At 33.8% G+C, this 22116-nt stretch overlaps 1 protein-coding gene across 2 annotated transcripts in view; it reads right to left on the reverse strand.

The window, feature by feature from the left end:
• The window catches only part of LOC145260481 (organic cation transporter protein-like), a 150178-nt gene that overhangs the window by 30347 nt on the left and 97715 nt on the right, over positions 1-22116 (reverse strand). For both annotated transcript variants that reach the window (XM_080118587.1, XM_080118588.1), the window contains 2 exons: positions 14778-15173; positions 6987-7121 (listed from right to left, as the gene is read on the reverse strand). In XM_080118587.1, the coding sequence (XP_079974713.1) occupies positions 6987-7121; positions 14778-15173 (531 nt within the window). The remainder of the gene's footprint in view (positions 1-6986; positions 7122-14777; positions 15174-22116) is intronic.

The following is a 22116-nucleotide window of genomic DNA, read 5'->3' on the forward strand; positions in this document are numbered from 1 at the left end:
TCTTTCTCTCATTCACTCCCTTTCTCTCTCTTTCAATGAAGAAAGAGAGAAATGAAATATAATTTCATTGTTTAAAAAACAGTCGAGGCTTTGCGCGCTATACACGATGGGTCGACAAAATATGCTTCTTACTTGTTAACTGTTAAATAAATTATATATATTTTTATAAAAATGCATTTGTCGCTATTTTTATACGTGTTCGATTTCAGCATACCATTAATGCCGACGATGGGAAGATGCCTGCAATGACCACACAAGATGCAACCCACGCCAGACAGTTATAGCCGACGACGGATCGACCCGTTTTCGTTGATGTTTCCAGCATGTGTCTATCGTTTAGATATCGTTGGATATCGTTTATTCCCCGGGCAGACGTTCATCAACCAAGTAACCCTCCCAGGGAGGCGATAGTATCACAGTACTATGTAGGGTGTTGGGCAGCAAGATGTCGGTTCACATTACACTTGAACTTCTGCGCGTCAGTACAGTTGAGGAAGCAGGGACCCGGAAGGGAATTCCAAAGTCTAGCAGTTCTGGGGAAGAAACTACTGGAGTAGAAGGCTCTCTTACATCTAGGGATCTCTATTGTGAAGGGGTGGGATTTAGCTGCTTGTCGGGTTTGTCGGGGTATTTATGTCGAAAGGGTACAAGTGCTTGCAGTTCGTCAGAGCATTCACCGTTAAAGTACTTGTAGAACATTTCGTCGATGGGGCAGAGGCTGAAGCTTAGATGACAGTTCAGGACCTATCAGATTGGTGACTCTCTTTTGAACCTTGTCTAGGAGTGAGAGACTAGTAGCAGATGCACCAGCCCAAATATGACAACAATACTCCATGCATGAGTGAATGGTGGCCTTATAGAGGTACAGGATACTTTCGGGTGTCAGTATCTTTCTAGCCCGGTAGAGAGAACCTACCTTCTTCGCAGCGGTCTTGGCAATACTCTCAATGTAATTGTTCCAACTCATGTTTCCTGTGACCGTTAGGCCGAGGAGTTTAAAAGATGTACTTTTAGATAAAGAGTCATTGGCCATTGCTATTGGTGGTAGAGGAGGTTTCTTGTAATTATTGAAGGAAACATCTACTGTCTAAAGATATACTTACTTTGATCTCAGTTCAGGTTGTCTAAAAAAAGAATACAATTGGTTGCAGCAGTTCAATTTTTCAATTTGCCTATTATCAAGCTAGGTGGATGGTAAAAGTCATTTTTTAAAATTTTTTTATTACATTTTCACCCCAAACAAGGCATGTTGCCACTTTGATATAGGGGGCTACTATCAGGGACATAAGCTACAGGGGTACTGTGGCACAATGACGTAGCCCCTTTTGTGGGAACTAACGGCTTCTACATTAATAACCCCTATATCTAGCTTCTAACCTTATGCCTGACTTTGTGATGAAGTTAAAAACGTTTCATGCAGGTGTTTTGTGGGTTATATTATATAGATTTTTGGGAACGTTAGATCATGTTGGTTGGGTTTGAATGACAGGTGTTATGAAACTTTTAGCAGTCATCTAAGCTTCAGCCTCTGCCCCAATCATTCAAGAAAGGTCAGACTTACACGCGGATATCTGAAGTTGAAAAACAAAGCATTATATGAAACGCATATTTCTCTCTCTCTCTCTCTTTCTCTCATTCACTCCCTTTCTCTCTCTTTCAATGAAGAAAGAGAGAAATGAAATATAATTTCATTGTTTAAAAAACAGTCGAGGCTTTGCGCGCTATACACGATGGGTCGACAAAATATGCTTCTTACTTGTTAACTGTTAAATAAATTATATATATTTTTATAAAAATGCATTTGTCGCTATTTTTATACGTGTTCGATTTCAGCATACCATTAATGCCGACGATGGGAAGATGCCTGCAATGACCACACAAGATGCAACCCACGCCAGACAGTTATAGCCGACGACGGATCGACCCGTTTTCGTTGATGTTTCCAGCATGTGTCTATCGTTTAGATATCGTTGGATATCGTTTATTCCCCGGGCAGACGTTCATCAACCAAGTAACCCTCCCAGGGAGGCGATAGTATCACAGTACTATGTAGGGTGTTGGGCAGCAAGATGTCGGTTCACATTACACTTGAACTTCTGCGCGTCAGTACAGTTGAGGAAGCAGGGACCCGGAAGGGAATTCCAAAGTCTAGCAGTTCTGGGGAAGAAACTACTGGAGTAGAAGGCTCTCTTACATCTAGGGATCTCTATTGTGAAGGGGTGGGATTTAGCTGCTTGTCGGGTTTGTCGGGGTATTTATGTCGAAAGGGTACAAGTGCTTGCAGTTCGTCAGAGCATTCACCGTTAAAGTACTTGTAGAACATTTCGTCGATGGGGCAGAGGCTGAAGCTTAGATGACAGTTCAGGACCTATCAGATTGGTGACTCTCTTTTGAACCTTGTCTAGGAGTGAGAGACTAGTAGCAGATGCACCAGCCCAAATGTGACAACAATACTCCATGCATGAGTGAATGGTGGCCTTATAGAGGTACAGGATACTTTCGGGTGTCAGTATCTTTCTAGCCCGGTAGAGAGAACCTACCTTCTTCGCAGCGGTCTTGGCAATACTCTCAATGTAATTGTTCCAACTCATGTTTCCTGTGACCGTTAGGCCGAGGAGTTTAAAAGATGTACTTTTAGATAAAGAGTCATTGGCCATTGCTATTGGTGGTAGAGGAGGTTTCTTGTAATTATTGAAGGAAACATCTACTGTCTAAAGATATACTTACTTTGATCTCAGTTCAGGTTGTCTAAAAAAAGAATACAATTGGTTGCAGCAGTTCAATTTTTCAATTTGCCTATTATCAAGCTAGGTGGATGGTAAAAGTCATTTTTTAAAATTTTTTTATTACATTTTCACCCCAAACAAGGCATGTTGCCACTTTGATATAGGGGGCTACTATCAGGGACATAAGCTACAGGGGTACTGTGGCACAATGACGTAGCCCCTTTTGTGGGAACTAACGGCTTCTACATTAATAACCCCTATATCTAGCTTCTAACCTTGTGCCTGACTTTGTGATGAAGTTAAAAACGTTTCATGCAGGTGTTTTGTGGGTTATATTATATAGATTTTTGGGAATGTTAGATCATGTTGGTTGGGTTTGAATGACAGGTGTTATGAAACTTTTAGCAGTCATCTAAGCTTCAGCCTCTGCCCCAATCATTCAAGAAAGGTCAGACTTACACGCGGATATCTGAAGTTGAAAAACAAAGCATTATATGAAACGCATATTTCTCTCTCTCTCTCTCTTTCTCTCATTCACTCCCTTTCTCTCTCTTTCAATGAAGAAAGAGAGAAATGAAATATAATTTCATTGTTTAAAAAACAGTCGAGGCTTTGCGCGCTATACACGATGGGTCGACAAAATATGCTTCTTACTTGTTAACTGTTAAATAAATTATATATATTTTTATAAAAATGCATTTGTCGCTATTTTTATACGTGTTCGATTTCAGCATACCATTAATGCCGACGATGGGAAGATGCCTGCAATGACCACACAAGATGCAACCCACGCCAGACAGTTATAGCCGACGACGGATCGACCCGTTTTCGTTGATGTTTCCAGCATGTGTCTATCGTTTAGATATCGTTGGATATCGTTTATTCCCCGGGCAGACGTTCATCAACCAAGTAACCCTCCCAGGGAGGCGATAGTATCACAGTACTATGTAGGGTGTTGGGCAGCAAGATGTCGGTTCACATTACACTTGAACTTCTGCGCGTCAGTACAGTTGAGGAAGCAGGGACCCGGAAGGGAATTCCAAAGTCTAGCAGTTCTGGGGAAGAAACTACTGGAGTAGAAGGCTCTCTTACATCTAGGGATCTCTATTGTGAAGGGGTGGGATTTAGCTGCTTGTCGGGTTTGTCGGGGTATTTATGTCGAAAGGGTACAAGTGCTTGCAGTTCGTCAGAGCATTCACCGTTAAAGTACTTGTAGAACATTTCGTCGATGGGGCAGAGGCTGAAGCTTAGATGACAGTTCAGGACCTATCAGATTGGTGACTCTCTTTTGAACCTTGTCTAGGAGTGAGAGACTAGTAGCAGATGCACCAGCCCAAATATGACAACAATACTCCATGCATGAGTGAATGGTGGCCTTATAGAGGTACAGGATACTTTCGGGTGTCAGTATCTTTCTAGCCCGGTAGAGAGAACCTACCTTCTTCGCAGCGGTCTTGGCAATACTCTCAATGTAATTGTTCCAACTCATGTTTCCTGTGACCGTTAGGCCGAGGAGTTTAAAAGATGTACTTTTAGATAAAGAGTCATTGGCCATTGCTATTGGTGGTAGAGGAGGTTTCTTGTAATTATTGAAGGAAACATCTACTGTCTAAAGATATACTTACTTTGATCTCAGTTCAGGTTGTCTAAAAAAAGAATACAATTGGTTGCAGCAGTTCAATTTTTTTGTTATCAAAATATATTTACAGGCCTGGTTTACTTGCCTTTCTGCAGCTAGTGCTTCATGAAATGATTTACTTTTATTACAGAAGCTTCCAGACTACCAAGTCATCAACAAGGTTATTTCTAATGCAGCACTGAAAGTGCTTACATGTCACTTTTATTTATTTTTTTTTTATTACATTTTCCCCCCAAACAAGGCACGTTGCCACTTTGATGTAAGGGGGGCTACTTATCAGGGACCTAAGTTGCAGGGATACTATGTAGGGAGTTGAGCAGCAAGATGTCTGTTCACATTACACTTGAACTTCTGCATGTCAGTACAGTTGAGGAAGCAGGAATTCGGAAGATAATTCCAAAGTCTAGCAGTTCTGGGAAAGAAGCTATTAGGGTAGAAGGCTTTCTTACATCTAGGAATCTCTACTGTGTAAGGGCGGAACATCGCTACTTGTCAAGTTTTTTGAGGGTATTTTCATCGAGAAGTACAAGGGCTTGTAGTTCGTCGGAACATCCACTATTAAAATATTTGTAAAACAGGCAGAGGGATGCAACATTTTGTCAATGGGACAGGGGCTTAAGCTTAGATGACAGTTCAGGACCTCTCTTATAGTATCTTAATGAAAAACATTTTCATTATTGAAAAAAGCATTCGTTGACGATCAAGTTAGTGATGAAACAAAGCAGTTGATGGTTGCCAAATTGAGTTACAAAGCTCAGCCCAATCGTGGAAAAAAATTGATGACTGAATCGAACTTGAAACTGGATCTTCAAGAATATGTCACCTGCAACACAAAGACATTCTTTGTTGCACTTGGAATATTACAAGAGTTTCTGAAATTTCATCCAGCAACAAGGCGATCTAAACGGGATTATGCTAATGGTGTTAAACAGGTATAATCACTCAAAGGTGGTCAATGATGCAGCAGAACGTGGACTGACCCTTATCCAAGATTTCAACTTATCAATTACCTGCCAAGAGGACCAAAAGCGGTACTTGTTGCAAGTCGTTGAAAAGCACAGACAGGGGTTTCACCGATTCACGAAAATGTACATGGACTGCTGATTGTTCTGAACATTTTGAATGAAAACAGGTTTCCAAATAAAGCAATATTTCTCTTACAATGCAATATACTTTATATGCAGTTTTATATAGTTATTTCATTCTACATTATAAAAAATAATCGTTTCAAATTGCTGTGTTATTTACACGTATATCTTCCCTGCAACCCCTCTCCCACAAAAGAGACGTTGCAAGCCTGTCTTTGTTTTATCATTATTTCCATGGCAAGTGTTCATCTGAGCTCTAATTTCTGGTTCCCCCTTGCCAATCTTTCATGAAAAACACCTGTCTAGCGGAAACCGCTGTCAATAATTTTCCCCATTTTTTATCTGTGCCTAAATCAAAATATAGATTCTATGAACAAAGCTTCTTTCTTAGAAGTGCACGCCTGTCGAACTCTCTTCCGCTTGCCTGTTTCCCACCTGACTACAACTTGGATGTCTTCAACTCCAACATAAACAAATTCCTGATAAACCGCCCCCTTAAGTAAAACACTTTATCAAATCTCCAATACTAATGATTACTACGATACTATCCCATTGATTACTGTACACGCAATAACCCTTATTCCCGAGTGGTTTCTCCCATGGAAAAAAAAAAATTAAAAAAATAAAAATTATATATATATATATATATATATATATATATTTATTTTTTACTATTATAATTAAATACCTACAGACACTAGTGTTTCATCCTTTTGGGATTCTTCAGTGCAGGGTGTCACGATTAACACCAGCCGAACGATCCGAACCCCGCACCACAAGACATCTCTGGCTCAATTAGCGGAGACCATATCCATTCGGCTACCATTAACCGCGTGAAATAGCGTTGAATTTTAAACATTTTAAATGTTCATTACGTCAGTCAGAGAGTGATCCTATTGTTATACGATGATCTATGCATAAGAGCTAAATTGACTGACTTTAATTCAACTGAAAGTGCTCAACGATAAGAAATGAATTTCTTAAAGGGGCTGTCATAATTATTTTTTACTATAATAATTAAATTAAATATATATTAAATTTATATATATATATATATATAGTACATGATAACAAATCCAGAAAATGATTGAGTTGAGCCAGTTGAGAATATTGAAACTTTTTTTGCTACTAATTCCGTACATTGATAGGAACAATATTAAGGGGTAAGATCTTACAATTTCACAAATTTGTTTTTCATTGGCACCCTAGTATATATATATATATATATATATATATATATATATAAAACTTTCACAATAGCCAATGTTTTTATGGTTTGTTTACAATTTTTATGCGCATGAGAAACAAATGGTAACTTGTCGCTTAAATGTTGGGGGCTGCGTTCTTGAACAATTGTGTAAAAAAAACCATGACTATAATGGTAGGGCAATATCCTAGTAATGAGGTCACAATCAAAACACCCACTTCCAATTTGGTATGAGTCAGCACAGAAGTAGAAAGGTTCAGAAAACTGTCATGGGAATGCTCATGTCAGTGCAAAATATAATTTGGTTGTAAAGAAGGACAACGTACCTGACAATGGCTGGCCAATAGATAACGCATGAAGAAATCTCAATGAGACAAAGGAACAGGAAATTCAGGTAGAGATTTCCTGATAGGGTTTCGGATAATAAGAAAAAACTATGGTACGTCACGGTTATAACAAGCCTGTAAAAAGAAAAAGGAAAGGAAGACCATTATTTTAACATATTCACACATCTAGAGCAGGGGTGCTACCAACTTCCTAGGGCATTGTTTCCCAAAATTTTTATCTTTTAACGATGTCCTGAGGAACCCTTATCTAAGAAAAAAATTTATAATATCATCTATTTATTTCCCCTTCGTGATGCAAGGAATATTTTTCTCTCCATAACCAGTTTAAGCATTTATAAAACAAATCGTAATAATTATATTATCATTCAGTTATTGTTTATATGTACAAAGCTCTTCATAAATAAATAAACAAATCGAGCACTGTAAAAGCAGAACTGCCGATTATCAACTAGATGGTTGTAGGTTCAATCTTTGGTTTGGAAGAGGTGCCAGGCTAGCTGCACTGAAGAGCTGTGATACAGCAAAACAGTCTGTCAGTGGATGACTATATATGACTATATATATATATATATAACTAGACTACCTGTGACCCGTTGGGTCAGTATGTTATATTAGCTATGGAATTCATGTATGAGCGTGACGTAAAGAAAATAGTTTTTTTTTACATAACAGAAAAATTTCTATGAAAGTATATTAAAATGAAAAAAGAATATAGATAGATTTCTATGAGTTGTTCTGTTTATTATAATTGATTATTTTTGAAAAAAAAAATTTACAGTTACTGAATTATAAGTGGTTGCCTATACTTATAGGTAAATGTACACTGAACAGATACCATAATACTTATTATAGTTAAATTCAAATTTTGATATACTCGTATCTGCTTTTTTTTTTTTTACATCGTTCATTTCTGTATTACATTTAAGTTATTTTAAACCCCACTCTTCCCATGTTAAATAATTTCGAAATAATAACGTTAATATTTCAGTGCGCAGGTTATGCACGTATGCGCAACCGGATGTAGTAAACTGGAAAGTGGGTTACATACATTGTTACAAGGTCATTTGAGTTTTATAATTATATAGATTTGAGGTTGCTATTTTTCAAAGGTAAGGTAACAAGGTTAATACAAGAGTGCTCAATACGGAAGTAGAGAAAATTACACTTTCAATTTGTCTTTACATCAGCAGTAATTACTATTTATGTAAAGACAAATTGAAATTATTTATTTATATATATATATATATATATATGGTTCCCCCTTGCAAAACTTTCACCAAAACACTCGTCTACCTACAACGACTATCAGCAGTTTCCCTCACTCTATCTGTGTCTAAACTTAAACACAAATTCCATGAACAAAGCTATTACCCCCCCCCCAGTGGAACTCTGTTCTGCTGGCCTGCTTTCCAACTGACTACAAATCTTCGAATCTAATGTAAACAAGTACTTGTGGAGCTGCCTCTCCCAAAATAATCCAATTCTACTTTTATTTCCACCACTAACTATTAATACACTGTTATTCTGATGACCAATTTACACTCATTAACCCTTATTGTCGAGTGGCCTTTGGGTCTTGAGAAGTGGTGACTCCCCTATAATATATACTAGCGTTGCCCGAGTGTTTGTTTCCGGGACGGGGGGGGGGGAGTTTTAAAAAATGTTATGGTAGGTAAGTAGGAAGGATCAAACCCGGAGTCATGAGTAAAAGTAGGAAAATAAAGTGTGAAAAAAAACAAACAAAAAAAACATCTGCAACGTTAACAGTTCGGCCACCAAGAAAAGTCCATTCCAGTTGTTTAGGAAAAAAAAAAAAAAACGACTACGGTAGGTCGGCGCGAACGTGAAAATATAATGTGAATTGTCCAGCACGCTAACCACTATGCCACAGAGCACTGCAGCTTAGTTTAGTGATTTTAAATAACTTCACATGAAAGAACTACGAAGCCAAACCGGTGTTCTCTTCTCAACTGTTCCTTGTGAACGATCCCCAAACGGTGTTAAGTGGTGGTAGGGGGAGGAGGAATTTATTAGAGAGAAAATATTTTACCACTTCCATTGATCTTAACCGATTTTGGCCGTGACTTCTCAGCAGAAAAAGTATAGAAATCTAAGATTATCGAGGAATTTGAGAAATAATAAGCCTATAACACACCTCAGATATTGTTCTGCCGTTTGTGCATATTATATTTGCATGAAATATCTTGATTTTTAATCCTATTAATGTCAAAATCAGACGGGAAAAAATGAGTACATTTTATTTATATAGAGATAACTGATCCCACTTCCCAGCAGCACTTTTTTTTTTTTTTTTAGCTCAGTAGGTAGAGTCCTAACCAAGGACACAGAACAGCGACTAGAAGCTAACATAAAGAACTTATCCATTATGGGTTTCCATAATTTGGGGTTAAAAAGCTGTTAAAACCCCACAGACACTAGTGTTAAATAAATCATATTTTACAATAATATATTTGTAAATTGGTGTTGATTTCGACATTTTACAGATAGCAATAGTCATTTTTACACGACAAAATTTTTTTTTTTAAACCGTAAACTGTACTCTAACTGGTTTGTTTAACACTGACATTTTCAGAATTATGGAATTTACATCTTTAATAAATTAATTATTTTAGATAATGTTTTTTTCTTTGCAATTAAACTGATTATTGAAAAAATAATGTTATCCATTATATAAAAGCGAAAATGTGTATTAGTGTGTTTTTTTTTGTGTTATTACTGTTTCTTAGAACTTTTATATACAACCTAGATTATAATATCTCCGATATACGAAAGGAGGTCATGTCTATCTTTTATTTGAGCAACTTTTACATGCTATTTCCGCTGTATTTACTGGTCTCCGCGTGGTTGTTTGGCTTTTCTGCATAAAAAAGCGAAACTGAACTCTGAGCAAAGCCGTCTTCCTGGCACCCATGTCCAGGAAAAGGAATGAGCTTTGATCAATACGGGCAAAACCCATCATATCAGACAATTGCTATTCATTTGGACACTCTCTTTTTATGAAGAGCTGGTTTTCTCCCAAACATCTTGGGGGAAACGTAGAAACTGCCTCGCAGCCAAAGTTAATTGCGGGATTTCGTTCCCCTAAAGCGTGATGTTTGACCTCATTAAATTTACGCACCTGTCACAACTTTTTAATCGTTTAATTTCATCCATTCTCAATTCCGCTGCCCTTGTAGCGTCACAGTAAGTTATCAGCCTATTCACCTCAAGGCTTTGGGTTCGAGCCTATCTGCCTACCAAAACGTTTTTTTTTTCTTTTACACCTCCAAACACTCAGGCAAACCGACACCCCTGCTGGTCTATTATATAAAAGGCAAAATGGGTGCGAACATTTGTGTATGTTCACGAAAGGCTTTTTTTTTTTTTATCAGGGTTCTCGCGTAGGTTAGATTCTTCCATATACTTCCTATATCATAATATCTCAGATTTGAAACGGACATTGTCTCTCTCTTTGTTTTTTTATCGAGTTTTAAAAAATTCCCTCGTTTCAAATGTTTATTGGTCTTTTTCATATAAATAAAGCAAAACTAATCGAAGCAAACGTTTTGAAGTCAAATAGGTTCGATTAATGTGGGGAAGCACTTCATGTCAGACAATTGCTATTCATTTGGATACTGCCAGAGTCCCCCCTTTTTGTGGGGAGCTAGTTTTCCCCAACATCGTGGGGAAACAAATAAAATAGTCGAAAGAGGGAAGCTTAACTGGCCTCCGGCCAGATTTAAAATGCAACGTTCATTTCTGTGCATGCATGATTCTTAACTTAATGACCAAATCATTGATTTCGCTATATGCTATGGCATAATGGTTAGCGAGAAAAACTATTTGCTCGACATTTTTGAGTTCAACCCCACCTCTCTCTCTATCTTTTTTTAAAAGTTTTTTATTTCGTCTTTCGTCACCCGGGCAAAAGTTAATTACCAACTCTTTTTTTCACGTCCTTTTCCTCCTTTGCGGTACGGGTTCGAGCCTGCCTGCCTACTACCACTTGTTTTTTTTAACACCTCCAAACACCCGGGCAATGCTGGACACCCCCGCTAGTCTATTATATAAATCTCATCTGTCTGTTTAAATATATGTATGTATGTATGTCTAAAACTCTCGACAGAAGCGACAGATTTTCACAAGGTTGGTATTGTTTTGAAGCTCGACCATTCGGACGACAAATATCGACAAATTGGCTAGAAACATTAATTCCTTCACCCTCAACTAGGCACTTTTCTACAAGGAGGGATCGTTTTTTTCGTCAATATTATCGAAAGTCATCCTCTCTTTTCGACTGACTAGCCTTAATTTTAACTTTTGCCACTTCTGGTTTGGCGATGGATGTCATGTTTTTTTTTCACATTCTTTCCTTTTTCGCGGTATGAGTTCGAGCCTGCCTGCCTACTACCACTTTTTTTTTTTGCTCAACACACACGTCAAAACACCCAGGCAAGGCTGGGCACCCAGGGAAGGCTGGGCACCCAGGCAAGGCTGGGCACCCAGGCTAGTAAATAAATAAATAAATAAATAAAAAGTGTTTTTTCAAGGAGGAATCGCTTTTTCCGCCAATATTTTCAAGTCATCCCCTCTTTTTGATTGATTAGCCTTGATTTAAACTTTTAATAATTCCGGTTTGGCGATGGACACAACGGCAAAGATATCACATTTTTTTTTCACATTCTTTTCCTCCTTCGCGGTACGGTTCGAGCCTGCCTGCCTACTACCATTTTTTTTTTTTTTGCCCAACACACACCTCCAAACAACCGGCCACCCAGGCTAGTTTTTTTTATAAAACAATCTTAAATTATTTTGAATTTTTTTTTATTTACGCATTCGAGGTAAGTAAAAACAAATATGTTGTTTCTACAAAAAAAAGTAAATATTTAAAATTTGTTTTTACTCTTCAGTTTTATTAACTGCTGTAATTTTATTCAATTCTAATATGTTTTGTTCAGATTTCATACAATAAAATATAGGAAGGAGGGGGGGGGGCGGTGAACATGTAACGGAAAAAAAAATATTTCCCTTTGTATATTTTACGAAAACTGCATATAAATATAATTATATATTATAATAAATATAATTAAAAATTATATATTATAATAAATATAATTATTATATAATTATATATTATAATAAATATAATTAAAAAATGAATAAGCATAGAAATTTACATAAAAATCTTACCGTTAGTTTATTTTTGCTAGATTTATTAAACACCGGTATGTCAGCGCCATCACAATGGCGAATACATAGCAATGTTGTTTTAATGCATCGATAATGTTAACATGATTTTAGTTTCACATTTTCATTATTTTTGTATATTGAAAAAATATTTTAAATTATTCTTAGCTTCTTTTAAATGGTACAAAAGTTATGATGATCATATGAAGTTATATTAAAGTTACATTGTGTTACATATATGGAGGGGGGCTAATTCTGTGGCATGCTTTGGAGATACCTAATTATATATAGAAGTAAGAAGACTCCTTATTTTGCTATCTAGTTTACATGCATGTTTGCGGTATATACAGATATATATATATAACTTCGATAGCAATGCTGAAAATCAGTCACATAGACATTAAGAAATTAATAGAGAGTTATTGATCAACAAAGTTTGAGAGGAAAAGAGAAATACATACATAGATGAGAGATACAATGGTGGCTTGTTCAGTTAATTAAAAATTACAGTTGATCAGATTAATTAAAGATGAACTATATTCTTAATCATAAATCAATCTTAGAACCAAAATATATAGGATGGTCCAAAAGTCTTGGGCACATTTCAAATCCTCATATCCACTTAACCATGAATGGTAGTAAGATGAAGGTGGTGTCATTTCAAAGTTAAATGCATTAAGTTTTTTGTAAAATCATTGATTTCTTCATTTCTTTTCAGATCCAGTAATGGCGTTCACTCAACCAGAAAAGGCTTTTAGTGTGGTTGCATTTGCAAAAACTGAATCATGGACACTTGTTCAGCATGAGTTTCGCAAAAAATTTGGAAAATAGTTACCTGAAAGGAAGTCCATAGTGAGATGGTATGGTAAATTCATGGCAGATAGGTGCTTATGCCCAGCTAAGAGAACAACAAAGCTGTTGCAACCATTGACATTGTGCTTTTTTTCTAGCCATCAAATGAAACCATTTTAAGCAGTGAGAGGAAGCGAGAAAGCAAATATCAAGTCAGATTCATCCCACTGCCTAAAATGAGTTTGAAAAGAAATCTTTGATTATAAATCAAGCGTTTTTTTTGTTTTGTTTTTTTTTATTTTAGATCAGAAATGATTTATATGTGAAAAATTAAATTATTGACATAATTCTATGATTTTAAATGGATATTTTAGTAATCCAGGATGTTCCAAAAGTCTTGTCAACATTTCAAGTCCTCATATCTCATGGTAGATAGGTGCTTATGCCCAGCTAAGAGAATGGAATGCCCCTTCAACTTCAGAAGATGTGGTTGAACAAGTTCGAACTGCCTTCCAACTGGAAAAAATTGAACTCTTACCAATGGTGGTCACATCGAACATCTTTGAACATTTGGTGAAAAACTTGAGATTACAAGCTTTCTTAATATACCAGATGAATTTTTATAGCCGTAATAGTTCTTGAGATATTCAATGTCAAAATGTGCTCAAGACTTTATTTTAACAGAGTGCGGATGTGCGTATGCAAATACATGCGAAATGACGTCACCAGTACATAAAAAAAAAAAAAGACGATCACATTAGAGAGGTAGGTGACGTCACAGTTATGAGAAATCATGCATGGTCGGAGAATAAGAAAATAAATATCATTGCTATAAAAAAAAAAAAATGGAGTCAAGTTATGACTTCTATGTTTCTTGCAACGTACTCTGCTACAACATGTTGGGTCTACATGTGCAAACGTGCGTGTAACATTACATTTTGTAATATTAAAGTATATAGGAAAAAAGACTTAAAAAATAAATAAATAAATAAATAAAATAAAAAAAAGCCTTCAGAAAAGAAACGTTGATTGGCACACACTTAGTGTACTAATAGATTTCTGTAGAAGTGATATCCTGTAGTGATTAAAAGGTATCAGGTTCGGCATGTTGGGTTCAAGTTCTGTTGGAGCTACTGAACTATATTCATTTATACCCCCCTCAGAAAGGTATCAAAATATATATACAGTAGCGTCCAAAACTAAGGGACAAAATTTTAAAACCTAATATTTGTTAGAAATAACAACTGTGAAAAGCTGAAATTTTGACAACAGGTAGTCGTTATCATCCATAATAACATACTAAAATTTGAATCATTTGTAAAGGATAAAAAAAAGAATTATAACAATTATTTATTTTCAAAAGTATACTGTATATATACTCTCTCATGCTATGAATAAAATAATAGAGTAGACTAGGCTGTGAAGCCTAGCCTGAACAAAATATTGAGATTCAATTTCAAGAAGGTGTTGAGATTTAGAAACAAGAAAGTGCTTAGATTCAGAGACCAGAAAAGGGTGATATCTGGAGCAGGGAAAGTGGTGAGATTCAGAATAGAGAAAGTGTTGAGATTCTGGAACGAGAAAGTAGTAAGATTTAGAAGCAAGAATATACTTAAATTCAGAGACCAGAAAGTGGTGATATCCGAAGAAGGGAAAGTGGTTTTATTCAGAGTCAAAAAGTGATCAGATTCAAGAGTCAGGAAAGAAAAACAATAAAAAAAAAAAGCTGATACTCTAAGCACAAGCATTTTATTTTAGTAATAAAAATGTGAATAAAAATGTACAACTTACCAGTTAAACATGATAATAATAGAAATAGATCTTGTGTAAGAATATTGAATTATCGTGATGATGCCAATCCACTTTGAACTTGAAGTTACACTGGAGCTTGTTGTGTTTTGGTTTTTGATTTCAACAAGTTCATCTTTCAATTCTTCTTGTAATTTTGTAGTTTCTTTGATTTCAAATGTTTTCTCTTCTGCTCTAGTGGAATGTTTGTGCTCTTCCATGGCGGATTCTACAAGCTCTGTATTTTCGATCTCATATTCTGTCCCAATTTCACGCAGGGCAATTTGCCACGTCTGGTCAAAATCAACTCTGTTCAATTTAGCAGCATACTGGACCATTTCTTTTGCTCTCATCACTTTCCCTTTAGCAAAAAGCCAACGAAGGGATTCCTTATAAAATCTGGGTGATAAGTAACAAAAAAAAAAAAATAAATAAAATAAAAATAAAAAAATATATATTTCTATAAATAAAAAATATATATTTAGTAGAAATGGTAATTAATAAAAACCTGAAGAAAGTGCTCAATACTGTTTTAGAGCGAATATGCGTTTTATTTTTTTTTTTTATTACTGTTTTTTTTCTGTTCAGTTACATTTTTGTTTCAGCTACGCGATCGTTTTTTGGCTGTTATGTAGCCTCCTCAGACTTTACAGAAAAGTTCGTTTATGGTTTATGGTATACATATATTTTATAAATATTTTTATTTTAGTTTCTTGGATATTATTTCTCCAACTGAAAGATGAGAGCACTTTCACAAATGAGGTGAAAAAAAAAAAAGAAAATGAAAAAAGATACTTTTTTCACAAAATTAGTAAAAAAAGAAAATGTTGGAATTACATATTTATACATGCACAAACATATATATGTATATATTAGTGATGGGACAATTCCAAAGTTTTTCCTGATTCCGATCCAATTACAGATTCTGCTCTAAATTTTCGATTCCGATTTGATTCCCGATACCGGTTCTTTTAAATTTTATATATATTTAATTAGAAATTTTTTTTTTTTTTTTGTAAATTTTCAAATTATTACATAAACTTCCGGGAAATTTCCCAGTATATTTTTTCTCAAATGTTTTCCTTGTAATTGATTAAAAATTGTAAGAAAAGAAAAAATTTATTTTGATTTAAAACAAAGCCAAATTGAATCAATTCGTTGTTAGTGTACAACATGCTACTTGAAAGTTTTCATAAACAGTTGAAAATAGTCGACGATTGGTAGGCAAAATGAGAAAACTATGTAAGAACAAAATATTTAACAACGCCCCCCCCCATTGTTACGAATGAATTTCTTAATAATAATGTTACTATTTAGAATACCATTTTTAACGGTGGCTAGAAAACTTGTTCATTTTTGCTAGGTAGGAAGACTGGTCCATTATTGAATAAATATCGATTAAAAATACATTTTATGATCGTTCTTGAAGGAGATGTTGTTTTTAAAAGGTGAGTACGCACCCTCCATAATATTTAAAAAAAATTATAAACCATATATTTATTTTAAAATATTTTTTAGTTTTAACATGCTTTTTTCCTACTATTATTACGGAAAAAAGAAAGAAAGAAAACACTTATGTATTATCAAAGAAAGCAAATATTTTATTCAGAAGAATTAATTTAGTTTAAACATTTCATGTATTATTACGAAAAAAAAAAAAAAAAAAATGGTACTTATGTATTTTTGGTACCGCACTGAAATAATAACGTTATTATTTCGAAAGCCATTCTAAACATGGGGAGGGGAGGAGATTTTGTAACTATTCTGTGTTTCCACCTAACAATTTAAAAAAAAAAAAGATATCGTGAAACTTGAATTTAACCTGAAAAAAATATTTAAAAATAGCACGTATCAAAAATACAAGAAGTGTTTTCGGTACTTAAGTATTATTTGATAATATAAGACTTTTTTGTTTGTTTGTTTAAAAGTCATTGGGGGGGGGGGCACTTCTGCAGTATGCAGACGGCGGTTATTGTTAGGGGGGGCGATAACTCCAATTTCTTCTTGGTCAAATAACGCGGCAAAAAAGTAACAAACAAGATTTTTTCCGAACAGAAAAAAATATTTGAAAACCAAAACATTTATTGTATTAAAATGTATTGATATATAATTGTAAAGTCTACGTAAAAAAATATAATTTTTTTTTTTTTTTTTTTTTTTACACAGTGGTCACCACTTATCAAGGCCCGGAAGCCACTCAGGGATAAGGGTTATTGCAAGTACATTACGTTAGTGTGAAGATTTGATGAAGTGTTTACTTAAGGGGGCGGTTCATTAGGAATTTGTTAACATTGGACTTGAAGACATCCAAGTTGTAGTCTTTAATAAAACAATTTTGTAATGAAAGCAACATTGGATTTTTATAAAGTAAAATAGCTTCTTTTTTTTTTTAATTTTTCAAACAAATGATTTAAATTAAATATATATTTTTTTTTTTTTACATGGTAGTCACCACTTGTCAAGGCCCGGAAGCCACTCGTGGATAAGGGTTATTGCGTGTACAGTAATCAATGGGATAGTATCGTAGTAACCGTTAGTAAAGTGTCTTACTTAAGGGGGTGGTTCATCAGGAATTTGTTTATGTTGGACTTGAAGACATCCAAGTTGTAGTCAGGTGGGAAACAGGCAGACAGAAGAGAGTTCCACTGGCGTGCACTTCTAAGAAAGAAGCTTTGCTCATGGAATCTACGTTTTGGTTTTGGCATAGATAAAGAGTGGGGAAAATTATTGACAGTGGTTTCAGCTAGACGGGTGTTTATCGTGAAAGATTGGCGAGGGGGGGGGACCAAAGACTGGCGCTCAGACAAGCACTTGCCATGGAAGTAACGATAAAACAAAGACAGGCTTGCAACGTCTTTTCCGTGGGAGAGAGGTTGCAGGGAAGAGAAAAGGGCATCTCCCACTAAGCCATAAAGTCTATTTTGTACTCTGTCAAGGCATAATAGGTTGTTTTTAGCAGCTCCTGCTAAAAACAGCCAATCCTGAATTTTTTTTAATTAAAGAAACTTTGAAGGGTCAACAAAAATTAACACTTAAATGCTTTTTGACCGAAAAGTGCCACCTGGCGACAGTTTAGTGAAACGCATCAGAAAAAGATTGCCGCCGTCCACATACTGCAGAAGTGCGTTTTGTTGTTTCATGAACACAAAAAGTGTTAAAACCAAATTAGTCTTTTAAAATAAAATATTTGTTCTATTATTTGATAATGCAGGAAGTGTTTTCTTTTTTTGTTTGTTTGTTTATCAAGAAATGTTAAAAACTAAAATAATTTTTTTAATAAATATATGGTTTCGTTTTCATGTCTTCTGTTCGATTTCATTAAATAATCAATCGTGTCAACTTCCGGTAGCTTGATTTTTTTTCCGTGCAGTGATCTTGGACATTACCTAAATATATACAAATTTATTTTCTTTTGGAGGGGAGGGCCATTTTAAAACTATATCCACCACAGTATTTTCTTTAGTTTTCTATTTTTGAGCGATTATCGACACTTCTAAGACATGATCCTTTCATATCGGACATTTTTTCTCCAAAAGTAACAATCGATGTTTTTTTTTTTTTTAACTAAAACTTTTTAAAATAAGTTGAACCACTAAAAACATAACAAAGCTAGGTAGAAAACAAACACTTAGAAAAATCAATTTTATTTTTTTAACACAACAGTAAACAAGTAAAAATATTTTTTTAAATATTATGGGATGTGTATTCGCTTTTAAAAACAATATCTCCTTTAATAACGGTCAGAAAATGTGTTTTCAATCGATATTTATTTAATAATGGACGAGTTTTCCTACCTAGCAAAAATGGACGAATTTTCCAGGGACTTGTTTTCCTAAATTCTTTTTAACATGGGTAGGGCGTGGACATTAACTATTATGTGCCTTCCTTCTATGAATGAAGTTTAAATTTTATTTTAATTAAAAAAATTTGATGGGTTATTAAATTTGTCTTGCTGTAAAAAATAAAAATAAAAACGCGATAATAATAATAATAATAATAACAACAGCAGCAACAAATTCGTAGATTTACCCGCTCAGCTAAATTTCCATTCCAAAATGAAAAAAAAAAAAAAAAAAAAATTGATGGAATGAAAAACAATCATTTTAGTATTTAGAGTGGATAATCAGTTTTGAATATAAATTTAACATAACATAATCTGTAATTCTTTTGTGGGACGCCTGCACATTAGATTTCAGTCCGCCATTTTGGTTCACCAAAAAGTACGCCAGTATGTCATAAAAACAAATTTCTACAGAAAAAAAAAAACTTGTACATTTTTATCTAGCGAATAAACATAAAATTACATGGTAAAAACCATATTTATTATTTTTTAAATCAAACAATGGAGTTGAAGTCGATGGTTGTCTTCTAAAACAAAACTAACTTTTTCGATAAATCCGTAGTGTACCGCGAAAATATTTTTGTACTGGAATAAAAATGAATAAAGTTTATTTTTACAAGAACACTCATACATTTATTTAGCCAATGCCAATAAACATAAACATAAAATTACATATGAAAAACCATATTTATTATTTTAAAAAATCAAGCTTATATTCTAATACGAATTTAGGTAAAAATGGTACCAGTAAAAATATCACCGGTAAAGATGGCACCGGAAAAATTGGCACCAGTAAAAATGACAATGTTGATAATGGAAAACAGAAACGTTTGAGAAGTGGAACTAAGCTCTCATTCCTCTAGTTTCAAATCCTCCCCTAAAATAAAATTAAATAAATATTTTTAGTAGACATTTACACAGGTAGAGGAAAGGTTAGGCTTTTTAAATAGGGACTAATCACCTTCAAAGTAAAAATGAAAATGCTTTTTGTTATGTTGACCAATTCTTTTAGCAGGCCAGTGTGAAAAGTCTTCAGAGAAGTAAAGATAAGGACTATAAAATTTTTCTTTCTGTATTCATTTGACTGTTCATCACTTCATAACCCTAGCTGAAAGCCAGGTATATAAAATCAACTGTGGGTTCTTTGATATGATAGGGGCGCTAGGTGCATCAGAAGCGGCCATTAAAAAAATGACATAAGAACTTTAATGATTCAACTTACTATCTTTCGAAGCTTATAACTACTTGAAAAATGTAATTCAAACCCTCATTTTTTTTCAATTAAAGGAGTAAAGACCAAATTTAAAAAAAAATAACAGGTTTAATAGTAAATTATGCAATATTTGTTTTTTTAAATCGGTTTTCTTCAAAAAAGATTTCAAGAAAATTAACATATTTTGACTTGCTTCAATAAATATATGTATATATAAATGCCAAAAAATCACTTACCTATAAAAAATACTATTAAATAGGTATTTCCATTCTTCATTGTTAAGAATTTATCCATATTTATATTTTAAATTCCATGTATTTTTTAAATAAAAAGAATTTTTTTAAACAAGTATTTGAAAACCCCGCCATTACGTAAGCATCTGTCGGTGATTAGCCAAATAGCGAACTGGTGATTCATTTTGTTTTGAACTACGGATGAACAGAAGCGTATAAAAACCACATGTTCGCATTAGCCTCCATAGCTGAAAACTAATAACATTTTACTTATAAGTTTTTGCCTTAAAAATAATACCAGTCAAAGAATTTTTTTTTTCTTTTCTCAAAGAAATACATGAGTTTTTGATTTAATATATTTAATTTCCACTTCATGGAGTGAATTTTTTTTTTAATATCTAAAAAAAACAACAAAAAAAAACATTGAATGAAATAGAAATAATTTCTGTGCAATATAAGAAGATTATAAGGTTTCATTTAAAAAAAAAAAATCAACATGTTTTTTAAAAAAAAAAAAGGTTTTAAACTTTGGACTTTACAGGTAAATTTGCAAATAACTGTATTTTTTTTGTTTTAAATTAGCTTATTTTATTTATTGATCTTTTATCTTCAATTTGTGATATAAAAATTTGAGGTGATAAAATTAATTATTTTCGTTTTAATAGACATTTCAAAATGGGGGGGGGGCGGTGAATTTAAAAAAAAAACCTTTGTCTAGAATATTATATTCAGTTTATTGGAAAGAGTATAAAATTTCCCATTGAACCTGAAAATATTGTAAAAATTGAATCAATAGAAAAATTTTAATAGATTTTTAAAAGTTTTTTACGAATTAATTTTTTTTTTAACTAGTAAAATTCAATTGATTTCATTACATAAACAAAATGGCTGTATGCAGGCGCTTTGTAAACACTTTTTTAAAAAATAAAAAATAATATTTCCATTATTTTTTAAATGACTTTAATAGTTTATTTTGGAAGTATATTCCATAAAGAAAATAAGCAACCCACTTTAAAAATAGAAATTACGAGTTTTTTTTTATATTTTATTCACAGTTTTTTGTTAGGGGTGTCAAAAATTCCCCCAGCATTCTGACACACCTATAGGGGCGCATCTTCAATATGTTCTTTTCAGAGCACAATTGAATGATGATACTTGACTTTTGCGTTTTAAACTTTAATTCAAGCCATTAAATAAAAATAATTTTATAAACTCAACAGTAGGTTCTCTACAGTGCAATGTAGACTACAATGTATTGCGAAGAGGCATGTGAAGCTTCCTCCCGATGCACTATGATGGGTCTCCAACTAGAGCAGGCAATCAATCGATTTGATTGAAAAAAATAGAAGATTTCACCGATTTCAATGACAATAAAAAAATGTGAAAAACTCGTTGATCTTGATTCAATCCTGAGAAACATCGGATCTCCCTGCTAGTAATAGCTAATTTTCTTTCACAACAAAAAAGTTATAATTGCGAATTGGGGAAAGCATAAACAAATAAAAACAAAGGGAACAATAATTTTATAAATATTGGCAAACCAGACCAGTACCCCATTCAAAGTTAGCAGCAAACAGTGTCCTTTTCCTGATATAAAACTTCATCAGTAATATAATTTCGAGGGAGAGTTTCAATTTGCCAAGTTTATTTATTTATTTATTAAATTGTTGGGTGAAAGTGCAGAATAGTTAACAATGAACTTTCCTCTTCATGTTAAAGCTGGCTTTCTAAATAATAATGTTATTATACCAGCATGGTCAGTAACTTTTATTGGGTGCATCTCTACCAGTATTTTTTATTATTTATTTTTAAGTCATTATCTAAAGAAAAGATGGCGTCCATTTATTTTTCTTATTCTCACATAACGCTTGGTACTACTTTTTTATTGAACCGAGTAAACGTTTTAAAGTCTATTGTAAAACAAACCCAACATTCCTATTATATTAAAAAAAAAAAAAAAAAAAGTTCATATTTGATTATTTGTAAATGTAAATTAGTAATTCAATCTTGCAAATTTTCTGTATAATAACATGCTTTTTTTAACGAGTAAAACCG

This window comes from Euprymna scolopes, chromosome 36 (genome assembly GCF_053919585.1).
Source record: "Euprymna scolopes isolate OS-2025 chromosome 36, ASM5391958v1, whole genome shotgun sequence".
Classification (NCBI taxonomy): Eukaryota; Metazoa; Mollusca; class Cephalopoda; order Sepiida; family Sepiolidae; genus Euprymna; species Euprymna scolopes.